The 25,148-nt window shown below is 48.4% G+C and overlaps 9 protein-coding genes across 9 annotated transcripts; 4 read left to right on the top strand and 5 right to left on the bottom strand.

The window, feature by feature from the left end:
- Positions 1-1,129: 1,129 nt before the first annotated feature.
- Positions 1,130-3,018, top strand: L228DRAFT_247610 (hypothetical protein). Its single transcript, XM_018332681.1, has one exon. It carries the CDS (start codon positions 1,144-1,146, stop codon positions 2,857-2,859), a length of 1,716 nt encoding a protein of 571 aa, XP_018187555.1. The 5' UTR covers positions 1,130-1,143; the 3' UTR covers positions 2,860-3,018.
- Positions 3,019-3,406: 388 nt separating this feature from the next.
- On the bottom strand, positions 3,407-4,865 carry L228DRAFT_239027 (hypothetical protein; the record flags this gene model as incomplete). Its single annotated transcript, XM_018331106.1, has 2 exons — positions 3,407-4,179; positions 4,235-4,865. The coding sequence occupies 2 exons, from the start codon at positions 4,863-4,865 to the stop codon at positions 3,407-3,409; spliced, it is 1,404 nt and encodes a 467-aa protein (XP_018187554.1).
- Positions 4,866-5,651: 786 nt separating this feature from the next.
- L228DRAFT_247608 (acyl-CoA dehydrogenase mitochondrial precursor) lies at positions 5,652-7,550 on the top strand. Its single transcript, XM_018332680.1, has 4 exons — positions 5,652-5,881; positions 5,931-6,358; positions 6,414-6,840; positions 6,905-7,550. The coding sequence occupies exons 1-4, from the start codon at positions 5,790-5,792 to the stop codon at positions 7,269-7,271; spliced, it is 1,314 nt and encodes a 437-aa protein (XP_018187553.1). The 5' UTR covers positions 5,652-5,789; the 3' UTR covers positions 7,272-7,550.
- A 2,430-nt stretch (positions 7,551-9,980) lies between these two features.
- L228DRAFT_211066 (FAD dependent oxidoreductase) lies at positions 9,981-11,639 on the top strand (the record flags this gene model as incomplete). Its single annotated transcript, XM_018329879.1, has 1 exon — positions 9,981-11,639. The coding sequence occupies one exon, from the start codon at positions 9,981-9,983 to the stop codon at positions 11,637-11,639; it is 1,659 nt and encodes a 552-aa protein (XP_018187552.1).
- A 72-nt stretch (positions 11,640-11,711) lies between these two features.
- L228DRAFT_268500 (hypothetical protein) lies at positions 11,712-13,553 on the bottom strand (the record flags this gene model as incomplete). The annotated part of the gene is made up of 4 exons (XM_018335143.1): positions 11,712-11,752; positions 11,820-12,393; positions 12,455-12,551; positions 12,610-13,553. The coding sequence occupies 4 exons, from the start codon at positions 13,551-13,553 to the stop codon at positions 11,712-11,714; spliced, it is 1,656 nt and encodes a 551-aa protein (XP_018187551.1).
- Positions 13,554-15,195: 1,642 nt separating this feature from the next.
- Positions 15,196-16,126, bottom strand: L228DRAFT_239023 (hypothetical protein; the record flags this gene model as incomplete). Its single annotated transcript, XM_018331105.1, has 4 exons — positions 15,196-15,353; positions 15,408-15,480; positions 15,835-15,839; positions 15,883-16,126. 4 exons carry the CDS (start codon positions 16,124-16,126, stop codon positions 15,196-15,198), a joined length of 480 nt encoding a protein of 159 aa, XP_018187550.1.
- Positions 16,127-16,592: 466 nt separating this feature from the next.
- L228DRAFT_239022 (glycosyltransferase family 2 protein) lies at positions 16,593-18,135 on the bottom strand (the record flags this gene model as incomplete). Its single annotated transcript, XM_018331104.1, has 4 exons — positions 16,593-16,694; positions 16,749-17,040; positions 17,106-17,963; positions 18,101-18,135. 4 exons carry the CDS (start codon positions 18,133-18,135, stop codon positions 16,593-16,595), a joined length of 1,287 nt encoding a protein of 428 aa, XP_018187549.1.
- A 2,862-nt stretch (positions 18,136-20,997) lies between these two features.
- L228DRAFT_247604 (NADH:flavin oxidoreductase/NADH oxidase) lies at positions 20,998-22,631 on the bottom strand. Its single transcript, XM_018332679.1, has one exon. The coding sequence runs from the start codon at positions 22,273-22,275 to the stop codon at positions 21,166-21,168; it is 1,110 nt and encodes a 369-aa protein (XP_018187548.1). The 5' UTR covers positions 22,276-22,631; the 3' UTR covers positions 20,998-21,165.
- A 976-nt stretch (positions 22,632-23,607) lies between these two features.
- On the top strand, positions 23,608-24,907 carry L228DRAFT_268497 (hypothetical protein; the record flags this gene model as incomplete). The annotated part of the gene is made up of 2 exons (XM_018335142.1): positions 23,608-23,946; positions 24,014-24,907. The coding sequence occupies 2 exons, from the start codon at positions 23,608-23,610 to the stop codon at positions 24,905-24,907; spliced, it is 1,233 nt and encodes a 410-aa protein (XP_018187547.1).
- Positions 24,908-25,148: the final 241 nt, after the last annotated feature.

Here is a 25,148-nt window from a genome sequence, read left to right as displayed (position 1 = left end):
CAGCCTTTGCCGAATTTCTTCGATATTTTTAGGCTTGGCCAATCCGTCTTTGAACCTGTCCTGGAAAATCCTATGATCGGCAATATGTTGCGCGAAATTCTGGTCGCATACCGTCGTCGTCCTCGTCCCCGTTGGTCTGGATGATTTTGGGGTTGACTTGCTGATTCCTGACTTCTTCCTCGGCATTTGCGGCAGCTCAAACTGGAAACCATATCTTAGTCGCTAACACTGTGCAGAAACAGGGATTCAGCAGGAAGGGTGAAGCAATCAAAGTATACTTACGCCTCTGAGGTCAGTCAAGTCTGGCCCCCCCGTCTTGAGAATTGTCTTATTTGTTTCATCGTCGCTGTGGAGCAGCGACACAAAATGTCTTGAGCACCTTTTCTGGCTTCGAAAACTTGTCGCTGCAAGCGCAGTGCACTACGTGTCACTGACTTTTTATATGTTTGGCGACTCGAACGGCTTCTGCTGTTAAGTTCTTTCAGAGCCCCTCTCGTCAACCAAACCTTTGAAAGATTGTTATAATATTTTGAAGTAGTTTGTCTGCCACTCTCCATTGGCAAACTGGTACGTGGCAATAGTCCAAGCTCTCTTTGGTCTGGGGACGTATTATGACGGGGCAGGACTCGATGTATTTGTGCCGAGACCCGTGGGAGATATTTATGATTTGTGAGGTTAGGATGTAAATCCTTCGTATTTTCGAAGAGTTTCTTGATTCAGCTGCATTCTGGTGATGTTTTTCTGAAATCGTACGAGGTATTGCAAGCAATGCTGAATATATATACAAAGCAGCGTGTGTTTTGCCGTTGAATGAGGAAAGAGTTAAGGTATTAGCATTGCGTATTATATAGACAGATCTGCCTGTGTTTCGCCACGGTACTTGACTTTTATTAACTAGGTAGGCAGTTAATGAACAGGGAGAATAATTCATGAATACACATAGGAAAGCATTATGGAACAATTAACTATGAAGTAACTTAGAAGCAGCTGGTCATACTTACCTTCACTCAATGTCGTTGCCTGCTTACGTAAATGGAAGGCGGTGAGCAGCTTCCGGATAAGTTACCGCCTTGGACCGATAGACATCATACCCTGCGCTGGGACATTTTGAAGGAGCAAGTTGCCCCAAGCAGTCCTAATGCAATGTCGATCGACATCAATTGGACAGCGCTGACCAGTGGTCTGGATGGTCTAGCTCTTGCCGAACGTATTCGCTCTTTCATTGACAGCAAATTCCAGCAAGTAAAACTTCCGCGCTCGATCCGTTCTGTCAAGGTCAATTCCTTTGATTTCGGCAGCGTCGCGCCAGAGATTGTCCTCAAGGACATTTGCGACCCATTGCCCGACTTTTACGAGGTCGACGATGACGACGATGATACTGATGAGGAAGGAGAAGAAGAGGAGGATAGTGAAGGAGAGGGTAGTAAAATAGAGGCAGGCGATGGCGAGAACGAGAAATTCGACACCGAATCCGAGCCTGTCGGGCCCGCAGCCTCAACTTCCAGAAATAGGCAAGGTCGTGATCTCAACGACAGATCTCGTGCCGAAACAGGGCAGAGACACCTTTCGCCAACAAAAGTATTAAAACAGAGGCAGCGGCAAAGGGAACGGCGTCGCGTAGAGCGCTGGGCGCGATCCGACGGTGCCGGATACATGAGCGGAGGCGAAGGTTCTCCGCAACCTCCAATGGTAAATGACCGACCTTCATTGTCTACGAATGACATCCATCGAGCCGGCCTATCTGGGACCACTGCATCGATTCCCGGCTTGCGGAACTTTGGTCCTGGACATGGGATCGGTCTGAGCATTCCCGACCAACATTTGCTTTCTCGTTCGAACACGCCCGGTATCCCAGGAGGCACATCCAACCTCAGTTACTTCCACCTCCCGCTCGGTGCAAGCTTGTCGGGCTCACAAACTCCTCTTGCCGCCGTGGCCGGCGCACAGTATCCCACCGGTTGGTCCAGTGCTAGTCATCTTCCCAACGGACAGCAAACGCTGCAAGATCGAGGAAGATCACCAGCTTATTCACCCGACAATCAACGCTCGTCGAATCCAAACCACCGTCATCATTCCTCGATTTCAACAACAAACTCTGCTCCTTCTCCTCCCTCAACAGTCACTGATAACACACCCATCCCACAAGGTCATGATACACATGACCACCACAGTCCTGGTCCCGAAGAGGGAAAACCAGCCCAGCTCCCCCGAAGACCAAAACCGCAATTCTCGCTCTCGACGAAGGGCGAAGATTCCAAATCACCCCATTCTCCACCGACGCGCTCCTCCCATTCGCCCTCACGTTCTTCTCCATCCCCGTCCTCCGAACACTTCAACAACTCACACCATTTCCGTCCAACTGCCATTCGCGAGCCTCAGCCCGAAGACGTGCAGATCGTCTCGCGCATAAAATACGCAGGTGACGTCAAATTATCACTGACCACTGAGATCCTGCTCGACTATCCCATGCCCAGCTTTGTCGGGATCCCCCTCACGCTCAATATTACTGGCCTCTCATTCGATGGCGTTGCTGTCGTCGCGCAGATTCGTCGGCGTGCTCATTTTTGCTTCTTATCCCCGGAGGACGCAGCTACGCTTTTGGGCGCAGATGAGGATGCCCCTGCCGATGCCCCTGCCCCAGGCTATGCAGGCAACATGCCAGGTTCAAACCCAAATCTCAAACATCCCCTCGGCAGCTTGCTCCAGGATATTAAAGTCGAGAGCGAAATCGGACAGCGGGATAATGGCAAGCAAGTTCTGAAAAACGTGGGTAAAGTCGAAAAGTTTGTGCTCGAGCAAGTTCGGAGGATTTTCGAGGACGAATTTGTTTATCCTAGTTTTTGGACGTTTCTTATATGATAGCATTGCAAAAAGTGCATGGGATTTAAAGTTACGATTTAGGGTGCTACAGGACATCATCATCATCATCATCACGTATTTCAAAGATATATAGGCGACATGGAGGAACAGAGAAAGGAAGGATGCAAGGACATTCTCACAAACATTTACGAGTCACGCATTTGAACGAGAAAAAAAAGGGGCGATCAAATAGCTTGAAATTATACTAGAGCCTGGCTATTTGCATACACACCTAGTATCATCGTCATAATCATCAACTGGATAAAAATAGAAATAGGACAGAAAACGAGGACCCGTCATGCGGCTATATATGAGCAACAGAATTACCAGTGTGCATAATCGTCCATCATCATCAATGTCATTACCATTCAAACGCCCGCGCTTGTGCAATGCAACAAGAACCAGATCTACCCGTAGAGGAGGATTCTCGCAAGAGAGTTGAGCTGAGCCTTTTCGTTGCTTCATTTGCGATTTCTGTCCCACCAGAGGACTTGTCATACTCGCCCATACTGGAGAAGAAAATAGAAGAGCCAGGATCCTCCATTCATTAGCCAGTCTTTGATCCAGGGGGAGCCTGATTGCTAGCGCTTTCAATAGCCCGTTTCTGATCAGCGGCGGGAATGACCCCGCCATCTCCGCCACCCACGATAAGCTCACCGCCACCGCGGACTTTGCCCACAACCATTCCCTTGGCAACCGACTTGATTACGGCACGGCGCGAGACACCCGCGGCATCAATATATACTAAACCGACATTCTTTGCTCCACCCGCGATGTCTGCTGCCAGTGAACGTGCGTCTTCGCCATAGCGATGGCCGACCACGGTCGTCGCAGCAGAAGAGCTAGATGCTAATAGTTGGCGACCAGCCTGGTCCACGCCGTCCATGATAGTCGAGAATGCAATCATGGATTTGTTCAGCATACCAGGTTTGGTATCCTTGGCCTCTTTTTCGCCCTTTCGTGCCATCGAAGCACCAAAGTTCTGCGCGTACTTGCCAATTTGACCGATAGTCTTTGCAGAGAGGCCGGCCGCGCCTTGCGAGAAGTTGTGTAGCTTTCTAACCCGCGCATGCGTAGTGGGAGTAAAGGTCATTGGCTGAGGGTTAGATTTCACCTTTTTGGTAAATGATTCTGCCCCAGAGGTGAGAATCCCAGAAAGATAACTGGAGCCTGTGACGATAAGGCGAGATGCGGTGGCGGCGTTTGATACGATCAGGGAGTCTTTGTAAGCCGGGTGTCGTGCCAATTTTAGGTATTCTTCAGAGACGGGGCGAACATCAATCTCGTTGCCTTCGGCCGGCAGTTGAATTTCCACAGGATCTGCAACATTGTGAGTATCTTTGATCATTATTGGAACATGGGTGGTTTGGCATACTCTTTGAACCGACTTTGAGGTTCGGATCTTCGACAACTTTGAACCCGTCACTCAATTCCCCGACCACGCTTCCATTTTCTTCGTCTATCAAAACAATTTGACCAGCGTGGCCCTCGTAGGTGTGGCTGCCCGCATAACCTTCTCCGGGCGCGTAGTCGGCTGGATTGTACGCTGGCAAAGGCTCGCCCTGCGGCAGCGCCCCTGAACGTTCTAGGAAAGCGGTACATTGCGCCAAGATAGTTTCAAAGGTGTCGATATCGTCCTGCGTTACCTGATTTTTCCCGGGTCCGATGCTCGGAAACTCTATGCGAGTGAAAGCACCACTTTCAGCACCGAGGTCCCAGCGGGGCAAGAGGTAGCTGCTGGGAGGTTGATGATATATCTGGGTGGTGGCAGGTAATGGCAGATCGAGTTCTGGAGGGAGGTGGAGGTGCAAGTAGAAGTCCTGTTCGGGCGCTTCCTTTTGCTGGCTCGTGGAGGGGTCGGCAAACGGAGAAGAAGTAGGGACCATCAAAAGAGAGAGTGTCTGAGGACCGGAAGGAGTCAAGGAGCTCTCATCGCCATCCTGAATATGGTAGGCTTTGATGTTCGGAATTGAATAAAGCAGTCGAGGATCGTTGTGACCAGCCATGGTGGGGGGGGTGTTGCGAGTGGGAAGCTTGTTGTCGAAGAGAATGCGAGTGACGAGAAGAACAAGAAAAATAGCGTCGCAGGTAGATACAGGATTAAAGAATATATATCTGAGCTTTATCCTCTTTGACTATTCAGGAAATGATTTTGTCAAGTAGTCAAAAGAATGGAGATTTTGGCGCTCAACCCCTCCAGCCAAGAAACCAACATCCCACAGTAATTTGGTCTCAGCCTATCAACGTCATGTCTCCCCCATCGTCTAGACCCTGAAGAACCACTGACTGCGCCACACTCTAAACAAGATGACGTTACTTTGCACCGCCACAGATTCATTCCGCCACATGCATACTATTAGATGGGCAATTGCGTAAGGAATCAATTGAATAGCAATTTCGACCGGAATCTGATATATCTTCATTGGAAATCTCTTAATTTACTTTTATAAATCTAAAATGACGTTATCTGGTCAAGTTGGAATATCGTATCACGTGCAAGCTCTGTTTTCACATGCCGGACATGGAGTACACAGTAATCCAGGGCTGAGGTTAAGACTGGTTTTCAGATTGCGCCGATTGCAGATAGAAAGGCTGAAGATAGATTCTGCTCAATCAAGATTTTAGTTTTTCAAATTTCGCTTTGGTTGGATCGCTGGCAGTGTAGGAGATGAATTGATCATGCGTGGACCCTGAAGTTGATCTCCATCTTCTCACGCATATCGGAGTAACCGCCGCTAAAAGCCGGGGTAAGCCGCGGCCCGAGGGCTCTCCGCATTACTCCAGTTTTCCGTACTGTTATTGTCAGCTCCTCTCTCAGTTATAGATTTCTGCTCCAGATTTTAGACATATTCTGTTACTTGATACTAATTGAGTATTAACTGTATAATCATTTCCCAAACTACCATTTTGTGGCTGGAACAAGTTGCAAGATGGCTTCGTTCGCGCGATCGTTGCGCCCTTTGGTCCGAACCCTTCCTCCACGAACGCAGCGCCGTGTCGCCATACCCAGAATATGCCACAAGTGAGCACATTCAAACCTGATTCTCAAATAATGTGCTTATGGAATATAGTTCTCGCCTGCTGTCATGTACAGTTTTTCGCAGACAAGAAGTGATCGACCTGACCTCTCTTGCGCCGACACCCATTTCCCATTTTTCGGAGACAGAGCATATGATGGCAGATTCGGTCTCTAAATTCTCACAAGAGGTCATTTTACCCAAAGTCCGGGAAATGGACGAAGCCGAAGCCATGGATCCTGGGTTGGTGGATCAGCTGTTCGAGCAGGGACTCATGGGTATTGAGATACCCGAAGAGTACGGCGGCGCCGGCATGAACTTTACCGCCGCAATCGTGGGAATTGAAGAGCTGGCGCGAGTGGATCCCAGCGTCAGCGTGCTGGTGGATGTGCACAATACGCTCGTCAACACCATGATATTAAAGTACGGGACAGTAGAATCGAGAGAAAAGTGGCTACCGAAGTTGGCCACCGAGACTGTTGGTAAGTATACTATCCCAACACAAGAAATATGAAACAACGGCTCATTTTCTTCCAGGATCATTTTGTCTTTCCGAGCCATCCTCGGGCTCTGACGCGTTTGCATTGCGGACCAAAGCGGAAAAGACTGCGGACGGATACCGCATAAACGGCTCCAAAATGTGGATCACTAATGCCATGGAGGCAGGACTTTTTATTGTGTTTGCAAATCTAGATCCAAGCAAAGGCTACAGAGGCATCTCAGCATTTATTGTGGACAAAGACACAAAGGGGTTTTCCATTGCGAAAAAGGAACAGAAACTGGGGATTCGCGCAAGTAGCACTTGCGTCTTGAACTTTGACGACGTCGAAATTCCAAGAGGAAATCTCCTGGGCGAGGAAGGCCAAGGATACAAGTACGCAATTGGCATATTGAATGAAGGCCGGATCGGCATTGCCGCGCAAATGACTGGCCTTGCTCTCGGCGCCTGGGAGAATGCTGCTCGGTAAGGGATTGTCCCGTTTGGTGCTTAGAACACAAGAAACATGAGACTGACAGAGAACGTCTAGATACGTATGGAACGACCGACAGCAATTCGGCCAGCTGGTCGGAACGTTTCAAGGCATGCAGCATCAGATTGCGCAGGCATACACCGAGATCACTGCAGCGCGAGCATTAGTGTACAACGCGGCGCGGAAGAAGGAAGCCGGACAGGACTTTGTCATGGATGCCGCCATGGCCAAGCTGTATGCGTCCCAAGTTGCCGGACGCGTGAGCGGCTCTGCGATTGAGTGGATGGGCGGCATGGGCTTTGTCCGCGAGGGGATTGCCGAGAAGATGTTCCGCGATAGCAAGATTGGGGCCATCTATGAAGGCACGAGTAATATTCAACTGCAGACCATTGCAAAGTTACTGCAGAAGCAATACACTGCTTAACCCCATCTGTTCTTCCTTTCTGTCCTTTTTCCTTTTCCTTTTTTATTCCATTTTTTTCTCTTTTCTAAATCTATATTTCCATTTCTTTTCTTGCGGTCTTATACTATCTGATTCATGGACACTTCATCCTCTGCATCTTCAGCACCTCGTCCATTGTCTATTGTCTATTAGTCTATTAGTCTAATAGTCCATCCTATAAAACAATACAATCCCAACCGAGAGATCTTGTTCTACAAGTAGCCGTTTCATAAACACACGTCTAATTGCTTAAACAGCCGTCCGTTAACTACCTATAGGGTATGTAATTTCGTGCACGTCTTTGTATTCCTGCGCTTTATACGCTGTAAGTTGTAAGTCGTACTGTTGCAGTCTCGTACTATTGTACTGTTGCCGTGAGATTTCCCTCCCGACCTGGACCAGAGTAAGCCTCTACAGCCCTACTCGCTAGTTATACCCCGTGTTTTGCTTCTGTTTTTACCCTGTACGTTATTACTTCTACCGTATTTTTTAATCCGTTTCTTCATGCGACTTTGGCTCTGTCCGGGATCATTCTTGCATTACCTAGGTGCCGTTTGTATAGCCATGGTCCTTATATCGTTATATCCGTATACCCCGTATCCCGTATTCCATTATCCTGTATCATGTATCTAGTAACTTATCCCATCCTTAAAGTCTTATCTTTTTACCACGTAACTAGGGTATGTCTTAGTTATCCATTACCCCATATCCCTTAACGTTATCCCGTCTTAGGGTCCCCGTGCGGACCAAGAAAGCTGTGTACGGTATATAACAGATATTGGTGTTCCGTGTTCCGTGTTCGATTTCCTATTGCTAATGTTTCGCTGGTATAATGGTATCTAATGGTGGATGTTGGTTGTTTTTTTTCTTTCTTTCTTTTTTTTTTTTGCGGCGCCTTTCCCGTCGTTATATTATTCCTATCTCCCACCTCCTGTATTCCGCCTCCTGTCTCTCGTCTCCCGTCTGATGATCCCCTTGTAACGTATAACGTATAACGTATAACCTACCCCATCCCGTCCCTGTCCCCGTCCCTGTCCCCATTCCCGTCCCCATTCCCGTCCCCATTCCCGTCCCCATTCCCGTCCCCACCACTTTCCGTCCGGTGCCGTCTCCTTTCCCGCCCCCAGACGGGTAATGCCCATGCAAACGGCAACGTCCTCTGCTTCAGCCTCGGCCTCCTCCTCCTGTCTCCAGGATCCACCAAGTTAGTATACCTATAACTGCAAATACAACAGCAACCGCGAGTATGACTACAACTATCATCCAAAATACCGGGATTCCGGGATTCCGGGATCTCGGGGGGCGGAGGGGTTATGCAACTTGTGGCTAAATACCGTAGGTAACGTTCAATTAAAGGAAATCCCGGAGACTAAATACGTTAAGTCCGGGGAGAACTTTTATTGAAACGCTGGTCCCGCAGTTAACGCCGGGGTGTCGGGGTTTATCTCCAGCCACTACTCACTAGTGCTCCTGCTGCGACATGTCGGAGGAATTCATATGCGATGATGACTACGATGGCCACGATGATGACCACGGTGAGTAGGGAGGGGGAGGAAGAGGGGGGGGAAGAGGATGATGATGATTAATGGTCAATGGTTAATCTAACGAACAGATACAAATGAATGCAGTGTTAAAAATGTTAAGCAATCAAATTGTTTGGTTATGAGATTGGTGGATCTTTTGGACTCGGCGGAAGATAAGATAAGAGAAAACAAATAAAAACAAAGATGGGAAGAAAAAGAAAAAAAAAAAAAAAACAATAAAAGAAAAGAAAAGAAAAATAAAAAGAATATATAGAAAAAAAGACAAGAAAAGGTCCGCGGATTACACGCGAGGAAGACATACATAATACATGACAGTTCGAGGAAAGGGGGACATACGGCAGATAGCATCGGCCATATTGCATCTCAGCGCTAGAAGTGCATGTTCGTTATACTGTACTCCGATAACAACCTAACAACGTAATAATGCAACAGTGTAACAACGTAACAACCTAACAACGACTGGAACAACGTAACAACGCAATAATGGCAATGGAACATGTACGCAAGTCGGAGACAAAATGCTCCGGCTGACATTGACTTGAACTTTGTATCTTGCATCTGGTTGACATGCTTATTTTCTTCGCGTGTTCACCAGTAGGGCTTAACAACCGGGGGTGTGCAAGCACTGCAAGCCTTGCAGACTGGAAACCTCGACTCTCAAACGCTACAAGTCATATATAAAAACATACTGCGAGACTACGCATCAACAGGGTGAAAATTGCTTTCACGTGTCCCATTGAACAGTCAATAGTAAATAGTATCTAACCCCAATTACGTGAAGGGAGCGCTACCAGAGATGGAGTCGAGTAAGGTTTTATGCACAAGAAGGAGAATACCCAGAGTAAGTTGTTGGACTTGTACACATCCCATTATGCACATCCCGACACCCCGCTTCAGGGCATCTGGTGACAGCAATAGGGCGATGAAAATGGGGTGTTGCAAAAGGGAAATAAAACTGCTGTGCGAAACGGGATAAGCAGCCAGGATTTACAAATGGGTATAAAAGCCTGAGAAGAGAATATGAAGCGGTCCCAGGAGCTTTTGAGCAAATACTCTGGCAGAAGGTTCAGCGATCCAAAGCAGGCATCGACGTTTCCAGTCCTCGCAAAGATCTGCATAAATATAAGAACAGAACAGAACAGTCATCATGCAGAACGGACATAGCGAGACCAACGGACACAGATCGCCTCCCCCTCCAACGGGCGAGGTGCACGAACTGGAAGATCTCGATGCGCTTGTTGTCGGCGCAGGATTCTCTGGTCTATGGCAACTATATAATCTCCGCAAGGCCGGGTTCAAGGTCAAAGCATTTGAGTCTGGCCATAATCTCGGCGGCATCTGGTACTTTAATCGGTACCCGGGCGCGCGAGTGGACAGTGACGTGCCGCTGTACGAATACTCCCTCGAGGAGCTGTGGCGGGGATGGAACTGGACGGAGAAGTTCCCGGGATGGCAAGAACTCAGGGCATATTTTGACTACGTCGAGAAAAAGCTGGACCTGAAAAAGGATATTCGGTTCAACGCCAAGGTGACCAAAGCTGTATGGGATAATGATAAGAACCAGTGGGATGTCTGGGCCTCAGACGGATCCCATGTGCGGACACGGTTCCTCATTCTGACAGTTGGCTTTGCGGCCAAACGATACACTCCTTATATCAAAGGGCTCGACACATTCTTGGGCGAGTGCCACCATACGGGAGATTGGCCCGAGGAAGGTGTCGTGTATGAAGGAAAGCGCGTGGGCGTCATTGGCACAGGCGCCAGCGGAGTCCAGGTCATTCAGACAGTTGGACCAAAGGTCAAGCATCTGACCGTGTTCCAGCGCACGCCGAACCTGGCCGTCGCCATGCAGCAGGAGAAGCTCGACAAAGTCAATGACAAGTCGGATTATCCAGAAATCTTCCGCATGCGCACAAACACATTCGCCGGTTATCACTTTGATAACTCGGACAAGAAAACATTTGAAGTGTCGCCCGAGGAGCGTTTAGCTCACTATGAAAGTCTCTGGCAGGCTGGAGGTTTCCGCTTCTGGCTGGGGACTTTTAATGACATGCTCTGGGACCAAGCCGCGAATGAAGAAGCATACAAATTTTGGCGCGAAAAGGTGCGCGCGAGAATCAATGATCCAGTCAAGAAGGAGCTCCTGGCGCCAATGAAGGCTCCACATGCATTTGGCACCAAACGTCCCAGTCTGGAGCAGACTTACTATGAAGTCTATAACCAGCCCAATGTGGATTTGATCAATCTGAGAGAGAACCCAATCGATGAGATTACTCCGCTCGGCGTGAAAACCGCCGATGGCGTGACGCATGAGCTCGACCTCTTAGTCTTGGCTACCGGTTTCGACTCTGTCACTGGCAGCCTTCTCAACATTGACATTGAAGGTGTTCATGGTGCCAAGTTGGAGGCTAAATGGAAACATGGAACCTGGACGTATTTGGGAATGACAACAGCCGACTTTCCCAACATGTTCTTTCCATACGGCCCACAAGCCCCAACCGCCTTTTGCAACGGACCGACGTGTGCCGAGCTTCAAGGCGACTGGGTCATCGACTGCCTCAAGTATCTGCGCGCAAAGAATCTCCAAAAGATTGACACGCTGCACGAAGCCGAAGATGCGTGGCGAAAGCATGCCACTGAGCTCAATGATGCCTCACTCTTCCCAGGGACGAGCTCCTGGTATATGGGCGCTAATGTGCCCGGCAAACCTCGGGAGGTGTTGAATTATATTGGCGGCTTGCGGCAGTATAACCAACGAATCTCCGAGGTGGCTGAGAATGATTACCGAGGGTTCGTAACGGTTTGAACGAAGCATTCAATTGTCGCGGAATATTGCAATCAGACGAGAAATAGCTGCTGATGATACTTTTTTGTTCAATCATTGCTCCCAGAAGTTATACAAGATTTTGACATATTCTCCTGCTATCAGATTAGTTTCATTGGCGCAAAAAGGAAGATACATGCGCAGGGATTCACAAATACACACCTCCTAATTTCCATCTTTTGTCTAGCATGACAAGCGCCTCTCGTATCTGGTTACGTGGTTCCGTGTATTCCGTAGAGCCGGATTCACCGGCATACCACGCATAATTCGCTGCGCCTTGATAAAGACAATCTGCAAGAAAAGGAGTAACTGACATAGACCCATTTGCCCGTATGCAGGCCTTTAGACACTGTGACAGTCCCAAGACGCCTTGTGAAGTGGCTCGAAGACCGCTAATGGCAATCTCCTGCATATGAAGCTTGCCCGCCGTTCCCTCCGGATCTCCCATTTCCGCACAAGAGTAGGTATCACAGAGAGTCAAAAGCGTGCTATAGCAGATCCCCAAAGGCGCAAACGACGTCGGATCCTGCTCAACCAGAAGTAGACTAGAAAATGCTCTCAGCGTTCTCTCCAGCTGGTTGGCTTCGGCATAACGGAAACTTGGCTCCATATTGCGGTCATTCATATGCCTTACAACGCGGCCCATAAGATGCGCTGCTTGGCAAGTTCTCGCAAAGGGGGAAGCACGAATACTCGTAGACGACGAGACATACAAAGTCTCATTGGCACTCATCTCCTGTGGACAAAATTCAGCAAAACAAAAAAACTTCTTTTTACAGCGGTAGGGATCATCTTACGCCGAGATCAAATGAAATATCATCTACCGGGAGATAGTCATCCTTGTTCGGATCTTCGGTTGCCAGCGGCGGACCATGGTTGCCGATGCTCACATATCTGCATAATCATGGTAAGAACGTTATATTATCATCCATAATCAGAGGAGAAATCGCACCTATCGAGAATAATGGCCGCCCACCAAACACGACGCCTTTCTTCCATCTCTGTCCAAGCTTTCGGCTTTGGCAGCATCCGAGCGGCATCCTTGCGATGAAGACCCATGGCCTGTCCAAGGCGGGCACAATGACCGACGGACAAATATGCTGCAGGATAAATGGCATGTCCAATCTCGTATAAGGCCAGCAGAAGGAGAGCCTGAAGAAATTGTAATGATGGCAAACAAGTTGACTCCATAGAGTGACACAGTCTTTTGGCCGTCTCGTAGAGCACATGGTCGGGGCCATCGGAGCTGTCGGGTATCTGTACAATCAACTTCATACACAGGCATAACAATGCATGGTCCATTTCCGTAGCCGAAAGTGGCTCGGACAGACGGCAATGGAAACGAATCTTGGAGACGAATGGAAACCATTTGTGGACCGTAGCAAAATAAGTTGCGGCGACGGCTTGCGTTTCCGCACTACCGCCCAGGAGATCCAGTATCTCTGCGTTAGCTGTAACCAACGGTTTTGGAATACCACAATCTCTGTAGCTGAATACAGATGCATCTAGAAAGAAAAGGGGAGCATGTGTGAACGCTTTTCGACCCTCGCCGCTGCTCCGGGTGGAATCGCCAGTTGAAGCTCGATCCGAGACCGCTAGCGACGGCGGAGTATATGGAAGTTGAGGAACGGGATGAGGAGTTGTATCCCTCGTGGAGTCAGATAGGCGGTTCTCCAAGTCCTGTATCTTCTGGAGTAGAAATTGAAAGTCGTCGCCGGTCGGAGCTGGAGGGGAATCTGAATAGTCGCAGACCCGGCCAAGGCGGTGACATAGACCGCAGCCTGGTAGTCCCTTGTCACATTTACGTTTTTGTTTGCGGCATGAAGCACAGGCCTGCAGGGCCCGTCTCTCAGCGTCAGGACTCCTGCTTCGTTCGCGATAGTTGGTTCGGAGCATGTCGAAGGCGACCTTGTGCAATTGGAATTTTGAACAAGACAAAATCCGATCCCGCGAGTATGCGATAATATGATCGTACCAAACAGAGGCCGATTATGGGACGGATTTCGTAATATGCATGTGCGGAAGCAATGCTTCCATACAGGGTATTGGAAAAGCTTGAGATTGCGGATCTCAGTACATTTCACATGTCGTCCAAAAGAAGGCGAGTATAGAGGGACGAGCCAAAAGACGTAATAATTCGATTAGCAAAGCCGTACAACAATGGGCGAATTGAGCCCTACGGAGTAAGTGTTGGAGCTCCCATAACGTCCGTTTGTCAGCACAGCCATCATTTCTCGCTTATACCTGCTGCCGCCAAATACCGGAGCTCGCTTCTAACTTCCCCTCGCTTGAATGAAGCAAGCTCCGATGCGTAGGATTGATTCTCCTTTGAAGACTTGAATGTCTACTTTTGTAAATTTATTTTCAAACCCACATAGGACAAATTGAATGAGCGTTGCAAAAAGGATTGCAAGCTTCGGGTTATATGATTAATTACATGGTCATGGTATTTCATATGATTACTTTCACAATTTTTCCGTCAACAGATGAAACAATTAAATAAAGATGAGAAATCAATATGCATCACAATATATTATCCTAGAGACCGATGCAGACAATATTATTTCAAAGTAGATAGGCGTTTTCTTTGTCTTCAATTCTTTTTAAATACCTCTATCGAATATTGTTGGCCACCAAAACGGACACAGACCGCATGCAAATTGTGGTATAACACGTGCTTCCCAGCAGCAGCAGTGCGGCACGATCATGCATGTGAAATTCCAGGAGTCTGTCTACAGAGTATTCTAGCGCTGTAGGATGATCGGTCGATGAGAACCATTTGGAGTTTCCGGACACTGCAAAGCACAGCTGAATTTTGTCGGTCGAATCGGACAATACGCACAGACTAGAGATACGGGATGAATACCGACCGTGCGTTGTTATAATACTATTATACTTTGCTAAGGGATTAGTGCAACTATCTGATGCAGTATGACATTCAAATTTGGACTGGAGAGGTAGAAAACCATGCGCACGACCATGCGCTTTCCTTCAAGGCACATGTGTGTACCTGACACTCCCGTGGTCTTGTGAAACATGACCAAGCATCTTATATTGACATGTAAAATAACGGCATATTGTATCAAGCCATCGGATATTTAGAGCACCGTGTTGATATTTTGCAGCAATGCTTTGGATGATTAGCTGGACGAGTAGCGTATACAAGATCCTGAATACGGCAAAAGCAACCCGCTTTAAGGGTGTGGTGACATGCATCCACCAGACATGTCGCACCTGCGTGTATTGTAATATCACGATGCGGAGAAGCCACATTGATATTCGTACACTGCACTCGTGCTGGGCGAATAGTGCAGAGCACAGATCCGCGTGGGAAATGTCAGTCATTGGAGTTGGAAGATCAGATGAAACGCCATTGCGCGAGCTGGGAAGTTTGGTGGTTCCTCGCTTGCTTTGCTTGTCTATAACCGACAGCCTGGAAATCCGGGGAACCAGCTACCTCGTTGAGCGAAACTCAGGTATAGAAATGAGTGTCACCATAACCTGAAAGCGCCTTTTGATTCGATTGTTGATTCCCAGACTAGAATCCACATCGAAAGTATTTTTTGAACAAGAAAAATTGTCGCAAGCCCTTGGAGGATCTGTTTCCGTACGAGATCATGTTGTCAGTCTCGAGTGACTGTGAGCTTTGAGGCGCGTCAGAAACAGGCCGAAGCTTTTGCAACATTTGAAAAGAAACTGTAAGCCAAGTTAGTGTACCAAGCGCACTATAATGCAATCGTGATGATGTACTTTTCTCACTCAGCTCAATCATTTGACATTCGTAGACGAAAGTTCCACCATCAGTGATGACAAATGCCACTAGCTGTAACATGCAAGTCTCATCTCATATTTACCATGCTGCATAAAGTGATATTCCAGAAAGTGTAGTAGCAAATGACTTGGTTTGTGATTGGTGGGATAGTGATGGGCGGGAGGGGAAGCCACGCAAGCCACAATCCATTTCAGCTGTCATGTCTGTACTATAGTTTAGCCCGTGAACACGGGCATCATAACAAAGAAATCGGCAGGTTCCATTGGCGAGGGCACACGAGGCTGAAATCTCCCCGATCCATTCACTCGGTATTCAGTCAAGGTCAAAATAATAATAATAATAATAGCACAGTATGTTTGTAAAGAAATCCTTCCATGATCATCCGAATCAAAAGTTGGTACCTACCTTAGCTAGTTTTCATTGCGCACAAATTCTTTGTATACAATGGCGCACTGGCCTCAAATCTGGTGTCGTCGAACGCTTGGACAGTGTAAAAGCAAGGTGCGCGCGTGGTCAAGTAAGCGATGTCGCACGAGAACGGCTCAAGGGGCCTAGTACTGCCTATTTCTGCTCGTGTGGCGCAAGAGCTCTGCGGCATCACCTCATGAATCTTTGCCAGCGGGAAAAGAACAAAAATAAAGAGCATCCAAAATATGAGAGCAATTGACCCCTGCTTATGCTGCACATTACTCGTCATTTTGTCGGGTTGCTAATGTCCCGCCCTAGCTTCCTATTTACACTGAGTGAGACGCTACCAGGCTTCGGCCAGAAGCCTACAACCAGAAACAACCTTGTCCAAAGATACTACGCAAGAGGATTGTCATCATATCCTTCCCATTTCCTCCCAAACGCACCGATCCCCCCTCTTCCCAAACCGTAATGACGGCGCAACCAAGTAAACCCTGCCCAGTCCCCATGGACGGAGGGCTTTCCTTCGCCATCGCTGTCGTAACATTACATTATGAGTTCTTCTTTATCGAGCAAAAACGAGTTTTGGAAATCCGCAAAACACCAAGTATTCGTAGCGCCATAGGCCGGCATTAAAGAACTTTTTTCTGAGGTCATGAAAAATGCCGCAACAGAAGCTCAAGAACTTTTCCCCGTTTGCGGCCGCATGCAAGTGTCGACAGTTTTAGGTATGCCGAAAGAAAAATATGCAAAGTTCAGGAATTGTATATCAATTGCTTTTCGAGTTCCGCTTGGTTCAACCGTATCATACGGTAGGCATCGTCTGTATCAGCTCCTTCTCGACTACCCCATGTAGTCTACATAAAATTATCAGTATTTTTCTCGTGGTGTCTGCTAGTCTCATCACTCACCACATTCAACGTTAAAAACGCATAAAGCTTGATAAACGAATGAAAATACCCAAAAAGCATCGAAACAGGGAGAAGTACAATATCCTCTGGATAGCGAACAAAATGTCCGATCAGCTTGATGGATTTACTCAGAAACATCCAGGCGAGTAGGGTGCCTATTGCGAGGAACTGTGTTCTGTTGGACCAGCCTTCCGTGGCTCGGTAGCAAAGATAAATGAGCATTGGGTCCCACACGATGGCGCAGGCGGTGAGAGTCGGGAGGTGAATAGCATAGGTGCTCCACGGCTGTTTGCTGTTTCCATCCCGTGTTAGCTACGGACAAGAGTGGTTTCCGGATATCGGCCAGGGTAAACTCACGTCCAAACATAGCCCTCGTAAAACATGCTTTTAAGATTGCTTCTCCAGTTACTGCGAGACCAGCGTAAACATTGCTTCAGAAACCGAGGATTGTCCTCCAGGGTGGTCCGGAGTTCAGCATCTTTACAGTACTGAACCATGGTTTTCCAGCCATGAGAAAGCATCCAGCGAGTGATGAAGTTGTCATCATCAGCATTCAACTGGAACTTTTGAAGCCAGTACTCGTGAGTGAAGCCGTAGGTGAAGGCAGGGTCTTGTAGAATGTGGGTCCGATAAGCAACTGTTCTACCAGACAAACAGGGGATACCGCCATCCAGGTGCGTGGTCGCTGAGATGTCAAAGTTTCTTCGCTCGAGGTAAATGGCTCCAAGAAAGTTCCATATCCGCGTAGACCAGTCTGGGCTTTCTGCCCGGCGTAATCTCTGACACGTTCCCACGCCGCCGTACTCGGGCAGCTCAAAGGGAGCTAGAATCCACTCCAGAATCTGGCGTGGCCACGTCACGTCATCATCGGCGAAGAGAGTGATCTTAGTGGTGACTTCCGGGATTGCGTGGCACATCTGCCTCCGCTTATTTGCATGGGCGACGCTGAGGACGCGAATGCGGGAGGTTGGCATGGTCATGACCATTTGCATTGCACGCTTGAGATTTGCATCAATGGTCACGAGAATGATCTCGAATGGCTCGGTTTGCAAACAAGAGCGAATCGTTTGGCGCAATTCTTCGCCATCTCCATCGATGGTGGGTATGATAATGGTGACATCCTGAGACGTCAAGGTGGGCTCGTTGGGTAGGGGAATAGGCTTGAATGTCCAATGGGAAATGCAATTGACGATTAATCGCACATAACGATACAACCTGGAAAATAACCCCACGACTTGATTAGAAAAATAATATGGCACAGTGACCGGACGACAAGTAAATTTTTCGCTGTAAAAGATACACTCTATTCCGTGACAGATGCCCATGGCAATTGCAGGCAGATAAAGACGTACCAGAGTAATATGAAAAGTTGACCGTAAGAAGACATGGCCGCCAACGAACTCAAAACGAGTGTAAGAAATGAACGGATAGAGGAACAACCAAAATGGCCATCATGGACAGGACACTGAAGCTCGCAGGAGGTCTGAGGTCTAAATAGTCGACAACCATGACAGTCCCTTAGTGGACTCCAGGAGCGCGTGCTCTGCGCTGCAATGTTGCCGCGAAGGGGGACATTGCGTCGGCGTATCTTTTAGCAGATGCCGCAAACTAACATAGCTCCGTTGAGAAGCCAAAAGAAGCCGGGCTGGCCGAGACACCAAAACGGTGACCTGCATGGAAGGAAAGTCTTCAAGAGTAGATCGTCATTATTGTTCCGTTGCTTGGCCGTAAATGAGTTGCATGAGGAAGAGGGTGGGGTGAGGGTCAAGCCAAAGGACTGGGGGCAGAACGAGGCCAAGGGGTCGAACGGGGGTGCATGGTGAACAGGGCTCCACTAAAAGGTGGGTTTATAGTACGTGCAGGACGCTCCATTTGGTGGAGCGAAAGAGCGTGGGTAGTCAAGGCACTTGCCGACCTATCATCCTTCTTCCCTCTTCTGTCGTCTTTTTTTCTTTCTTCCCTTGAATGATTCTTCGTTCTCTCGCACGATAATTCGTTTGTCACAACTTTCGAGCCTGCTCGGATACCCGTTGAGACATGTTTCGGGTAGGCACAGTCATGCGCTTCTATCTTTTAGTCCCTCCTCGTTTACTCAGAGAGAGGCAAACAGAAACGCGAGTAAAGACAGGTTGAATTGGATACTACGGTAGTCTCTCTGTTTGCAATTCTGTGACGAGTCAAAACGACCACCAACCACCTCTTTTCGTGCTTTACCGAAACAGGTGTGGCCGCCGCTGCCCATAGCGGGATGGTTTAGCGCAGATTACTGCAGAGGTCGCTATGTGATAACCGAAGCCTGGTCCACCATGGGCCGAGCCATAACCTTTCCTCGCCCTGACTTTCTCGTTCCTTTCCCACAAGCAGTCCCACCCTTGCCCGGAGACTAGAGCAACAAGTGGGATCTATGACTGTCGTATGGTCAGAAAGAGGGGAGGGGGGAAGGGATCCATCAAAAGAGCACGAGCGTACCCACTACGATGCCGATGGCGCACTTTGACCCTGTCAGATATGTGAGCCGATGGTGATAATATTGCACCTCCCCCCAGTAGAATTTCTGCCTCGGTCCCTACATATGGAACTTTATTGTTCGGTAAAGTATTCTATTTTCACTACAAAGGTATAACGACCCAAAAGGAGGCCGCCGGGGAGGACAACGCTGTCATAGATGGTCATCAGCCTTCTGTCGAATTCTACGGCCAAGACATGAACTTCAGTCTATTGTCGTTGCGTAATCTTCAGGATGAGACTCTCGCTCGTATTTGGACTCCTGCGGCCAGCTAAAATATTGCGAAAAGAGGTTTGTGTTAAAGATCACACATGTGTTGGTTGGCGAGACCGAATTGAAACTCAATCCTGAATGAGAACTTGAAGTTTCAATGGCTCCTCTAGAACAGACAGTTACTCTATACTCTGCCGCATCCAAGAGCTGAAGCGGGCCTTGAGGGATCGCGATGAGCCTGGCCTGTTTGTTCGCCATTATTGGTACAAAGCGGAAGTGCTAGCCGGAACGACACGCCGTCGGCTCCACTGGACCCTTTGGCACCAAAAGCGCCAAAAGTAGAAAAGGCTGCAAATAGAACGGCAGACGACCGTTTTTACAGATCATTCGAATTAGCTTTCACCATCGTCTTTGCTTCTCAGCTCACAACTCCTAATGTTTCAATCGTAGACTGGCCAAAATTTCGAGCACGTTTGAGACACATGGAGGGAAAATCAAGAAATTGAGCAAAGTTTGCGAGTTGATCAGTGGTCCGACGGAATCGCGCGTGTGGAGCAAGGCCCAAGCTCAAAAATGGTGTCGGGCCGGTGCTGACATGATGAATCAAGCGATCATCTGAACCGTCTAAAAGGCCCGCTCTCGCGCTCGAGCTGCTGCTCGTGCTGCAAGTGTCCGTGCTCTCACTCTCTGCTTTCCTCTACGTTAGCTCTCTTGTTCCAAGCAAACAGCTCATATTTTCCCCTTTACCCATGCCTTGATTTCCACCGAATTCTCAATGAGCATTGGTCAGAAGGTCTTGGAAGGAACAGGAGATCTGAGAGGTCTTCAAGACAATCCGTAAACTCCGTAACTTGAGCTACTCCGTAAAGCTATATTACCAACCAGACTTGATAATGCACGGGCTGAGACACGAGACCCGTTTCTCTCGCAGCTGCCGCGTGTCTGGTTGCCTCGGTGCCTTTAGGATGGTGCATAAATAATATATTCATGCAAGCTCATGCAAGGTTTATGTAAGGTTATGCAAACCTAAGCAGTCTTTTGCCGAAACAGCGTTCCAATCACTCTATGCTTCGGCAGTTTTCTCTCCTGAAAAGGCGAACCGAACCGCCTCTCCGGTCGCTCCGCTTTGAATAACTTTCGGGACAATTGTTTACCCAGTTCCTTTACGTAATGTTTGATAAGTTTGTAAAAGTCACCATATATATCTTCATACTATTCTGAGCGGAAATCTTCTGGATAGACAACGATCATGGGTCTCGTGTAGGCAAGGAGATTCCAATCAAGATTGCCGAGCCGAGGATCCAACAAGTACAGAGGACTTAGCTTCACATACCGCACGTGTCTCCCAACAAAGGCATGAATGCTGCAGAAAAGGTATTGGATCACATAATCGGGCCGTCCCTTGGTTGGGTAACGGATGTCATTCGAATCTTTAGTCCCTGGCACCTCTTGTCAGGGTCTGTATTAATATGGACTATTGAGCAAGGGTCTAGGTTGTGCACAAGTAAAGGGAGATCGCCACGGATGTGGGTTATTAAGTGTCTATTATAGTAGTTATACTTTAGATCTCATCATCCTCAAATTGTTCAATACATACTAGCTCTATATAAAAGCAGTGGACACGAAACACAAAAATCGCTACTCGTAAAAGCTAACAACATAATCTAAGTCTATATCAAAAGGAAAAAGTGTCATCGATCAAGCTTCGACTTCGGTAACCATCTTGTAATCCGCGTATCCTTCTGCCTGGCCTTGGGCATAGAATACCGCGCGGTTGTACGGCTCCAGCGCAACATTCTGCTTCCATCGTCGGGGCAGATCCGGGTTGGAAGTAAAGTACCGTCCCACTGCGACCAGCGTATTGGGCTCGGCCTCAGTGATCTTGAGAGCAGAGTCGCGATCATATCCACCGGCACGCATCAGGACCTTGTCATCTCCCCATATTTTACGGATAAAGTCAAGTTGCGCGTGAGCTCTGAGTTTGGCAGTGTCATCACTTCCATCGACTCTGCTTTCGACAGCATGGATATAGGCGAGATGGGGGTGTTTCTGGGCAAGTTGCTCGACGACATAGCTAAACTGTGGAACCGGGTCCTTCATGCCCATGTTCTGGTAAATGGACCAAGGCGAAAGACGGATTCCGACGCGATCCTGGCCCACGACAGAGACCAGCTTCTCAATGACCTCAAGAATAAAGCGAGCGCGGTTCTCGATGCTTCCGCCATAGGCATCGGTGCGGTTGTTGGAAAGGTCTTGGAGAAATTGATCCGGCAGGTAGCCATTAGCGGCGTGGAGTTCGACGCCGTCAAAGCCGGCCTCGAGCGCATTGCGAGCTGCGGCTTCGTAGGCAGAGATGAACTCCTTGATTTCCTCCACGGTCAAGGGTCGAGGCTTAGTCGCACCTTCCGCGACAGGGATATCAGAAGCAGAGACCACGTCTGCGCCAGTAGTGTCCTTGAGAAGTTGGGGGTCGGCAACTCGGCCGAGAGCCCATAGTTGCACGTAGATGTAAGAACCATTGGCGTGAACTTTATCGGTAACCTTTCTCCAGGCCGCAATCTGTTCCTTGCTCCAGATTCCAGGTGCTTGTTTGTACAAACCAGCTCTTGCGGCGATAAAGGTTGCTTCCGTGATGAGAAGAGTGCCGGGTGTGGAAGAGCGTTGATCGTAGTATTTGACGGCCAGGTCGGTGTGGGTGTGATTCTCATCCGCGCGGAACCGAGTCAGTGGGGCAAGGACTACTCGTTGCTTGAGGTTCATCCGTCCCACCTTGAGGGGCGAGAAAAGTGGTGCTGCTGCTCCGGACATTTTGTATAATTTGCGCCTGTTGTAGAGTGTTGTAGAATTTTTGTATTTTGATGTTCTAAGCGAGGTCCACGAACAATGGAGAAATTGGAACGTTATTTCGTGCTATTCTATGGTCCGAAATGCTGTTGTCTGAATTGAGAGTGATTTAACTGGTCTAGAGAAGGCACAATGGGGCGAGGAGAAGACGAGTTTTATATATTCGAGCCACCGGAAGAATCAAAGCCATGATGAGAAACGTCTTGTTCAGTGTTTAAAAGAATGATTACTCTAACCCAGCAGATCTTCATTTGTCAACGTTTGCTTGCTTAGAGATCATGTATACGTGAAACAGCCGTGTTACTGTTGGCTCAAAAAGGTGTAGACCAACAATTGCTTATTCGTTAAGCATGGTACAAAAGTATTATATTTTCTATGGATGAGTAAACAAATGTCCAACTAATTACCGGGCCGGGCACCTGGCTCTCCGCCCCTTACAGGTACCTGACTCGGTAAATTGCTTGGTACGGGACCCAATAATGATGACGATGATGCCAGCCATTGTCCCACTTCATGCCCATAAAATTCTCCTTGCACGGTCACAGGTCAAAGAATGAAACTGGTAAATTCATCATGACAGGTATTCATCCGATCTGGCATTTCCCCTCTCCGATTGCACTCAGAGTGTCTTTGTACGAACCGCGGAACATGAACGGAATAACTCCCGAGGCTCGGTTATTGAGGTTCCGTGTCCCCATCTTAACCGCATGGGCTCATCTTGCTTATCTAAACGGCGTCGCTGATGAATCTCCACGTTCGTGGATCAGTCAACATTCGGCGACAACCCAGGAAACTTCGGCGAAGCTCACGATCATTATATGAACAGCCTAATCAGCAAACTCGCGCTAACTACGAGTAGTCCTTTGATGAACCCCTGTGGGCCACCCTAATTGACAAATAACTCCCAGACCAACAAATACAGCACGCGATTCCATGACGGGCAGTACACACCCAATCAGCAGGCTGGAAAAAGGGTCTCTAAATAAAACCATGAATTCCAAATTCCTACCGCCGTCAATTGAGCTGATTTTTTTTATTTCAAATCTTTTAGAGTCAAATTAGACCTGCTAATATGGAAATTAACACTTTGTGGCGTGCAATGAATCGACTGACGGCAATGTCTCTTATCTCAAATTCTCCAGAGCTACGAAGAATTCATGTATAAATACAGGGTCGATGTATGCAATGATCCTGTTTTCCCATCAGCATCTCATCTCTCATTATTTGCTGTTCTTTGAATATTAGCAAACGTTCTTAGACTTCATTCTTTTTTATCTTTCTTTTTCCGCATTCAAGATGGTCCAATCAAGCAATCTCTTCAAATTTTTCTCCGCAACTTTGCTTTTCGCTGGGTTTGCTCAGTCGCGCGCGATTGAGAAACCGAGTGTGGGTGCCTGGCCGGCGAGCGCCTCCCCTAGCGTTGGTTTCGGGGAGGAACAAAAGGTCCTTTACCTCATGACCAACAAGGCAAACAATTCAATCGTTGCAATTCCCATTGCCCACGATGGCACCCTGTCAGGCGCAGTTTACACCAGCACCGGAGGCAGTGGTGGCAACTTGGTCAATCCCATGACCGGCGCTCCCAATGTTCCAGATGCTCTTTCTGTGCAAGATAGTGTCCGAGTTGTTGGAAACGTAAGTGCTTGTAACTTGGGCGTCCAAGTATGGAACCATCAAAACAACTAACCTTCTTTCCCTCTAGTTCCTTTTCAACGTCAATGCAGGCTCAGGCACGGTCTCCATGTTTGCCATCAATCCCAAGAACCCCACGGAGCTCTTGCCGCTTGGCAAGCAAAGCTCAAACGGCGATTTCCCCACCTCGATTGCCGCATCCTTGACCAACAAGAAGGTCTGCGTGGCCAACACTGGAGTGACCGCCGGTGTTTCCTGCGCCAGCTTCGACGACTACTTTGGCCTTGGGGAATTCGACGCGCTTCGTCCGCTCGAGCTTGGCCAGACGAACCCTCCAACGGGTCCTCTGAATACCGTTGGCGACCTGCTCTTCAATGCAGATGAGTCTTTGCTCGTTCTCACCGCCAAGGGCAACGGCAACGCAAACCACACCGGTTTCGTCACAACCTATCCTGTCACCGATGGTCGCATTTCCGTGACCGGAAAGGAACACAAGCCTCCTGGTCTCGGTGCTGAATTCGGATCCGCCGTCATTCCTGGAACTAAGAACCTCATCCTCTCCACCCAAGCTGATTTCGGTTCCGTCGTCCTCGACCTAGACCACTTGGATGCCGCTCCCTTGGCCAAGACAAATGTGACCGGTCAAGCTGCCTCCTGCTGGGCCCAAGTCTCGACCTTTACTGGCACCGGCTTCATCACCGACGCCTTGGTCAACCGTCTCGTCGAGACGAATCTGACCACGGGAGCCATCGTCTCCGAATACGTTGCGCCAAACTGGAACCCGGGAATGACTGATTTCTTGACCCTCGGACCCAAGATCTGGGCGCTCAGTGCCGGAAATGGCACAACACCGAGCAGTATCGCCGTCTTTGACATTAGCGGTGGTCCGGGAAGTGCCAAGCAGATTCAAAACTATGCCGTGCCTGGCCTTGATGCCAATGCAATGGGACTGGCAATCTTTTAAGCTTGTAGGGGTTGAAAGATGGCATCGGTGCCGCTTGCAAATTAAAGCGAATTTTGAAACCGGTGACTGCATAGGATTGTAAATATTTTCTTTAGCCTTTTAGATTTGATACTCTCTATAGATTTAATTCCTTTTCAAGTCATTACAGACATTTATCTTCCCGCCACTCTCTTCCACTGACAACTGCATGCAGCGATGCCAAGAGAAGAAAACATATTTGAAAGTTAAAGTCTCCTTCAAA

Source organism: Xylona heveae, assembly GCF_001619985.1.
Source record: "Xylona heveae TC161 unplaced genomic scaffold L228scaffold_6, whole genome shotgun sequence".
Taxonomy (NCBI): Eukaryota; Fungi; Ascomycota; class Xylonomycetes; order Xylonales; family Xylonaceae; genus Xylona; species Xylona heveae.
Note: the sequence above shows the minus strand (reverse complement) of the source record. Positions and strands in the feature narration are given on the sequence as shown.

Excerpts from the sequence above, each read along its gene's own strand:
- L228DRAFT_247608 (XM_018332680.1), top strand. The coding sequence starts at position 5,790 with ATGGCTTCGTTCGCGCGATCGTTGCGCCCTTTGGTCCGAACCCTTCCT. Across the intron at positions 5,882-5,930 it reads ATACCCAGAATATGCCACAA|TTCTCGCCTGCTGTCATGTA; the intron begins GTGAGCACATTC and ends TATGGAATATAG. Across the intron at positions 6,359-6,413 it reads GTTGGCCACCGAGACTGTTG|GATCATTTTGTCTTTCCGAG; the intron begins GTAAGTATACTA and ends ATTTTCTTCCAG.
- L228DRAFT_247610 (XM_018332681.1), top strand. The coding sequence starts at position 1,144 with ATGTCGATCGACATCAATTGGACAGCGCTGACCAGTGGTCTGGATGGT.
- L228DRAFT_247604 (XM_018332679.1), bottom strand. The coding sequence starts at position 22,275 with ATGTCCGGAGCAGCAGCACCACTTTTCTCGCCCCTCAAGGTGGGACGG.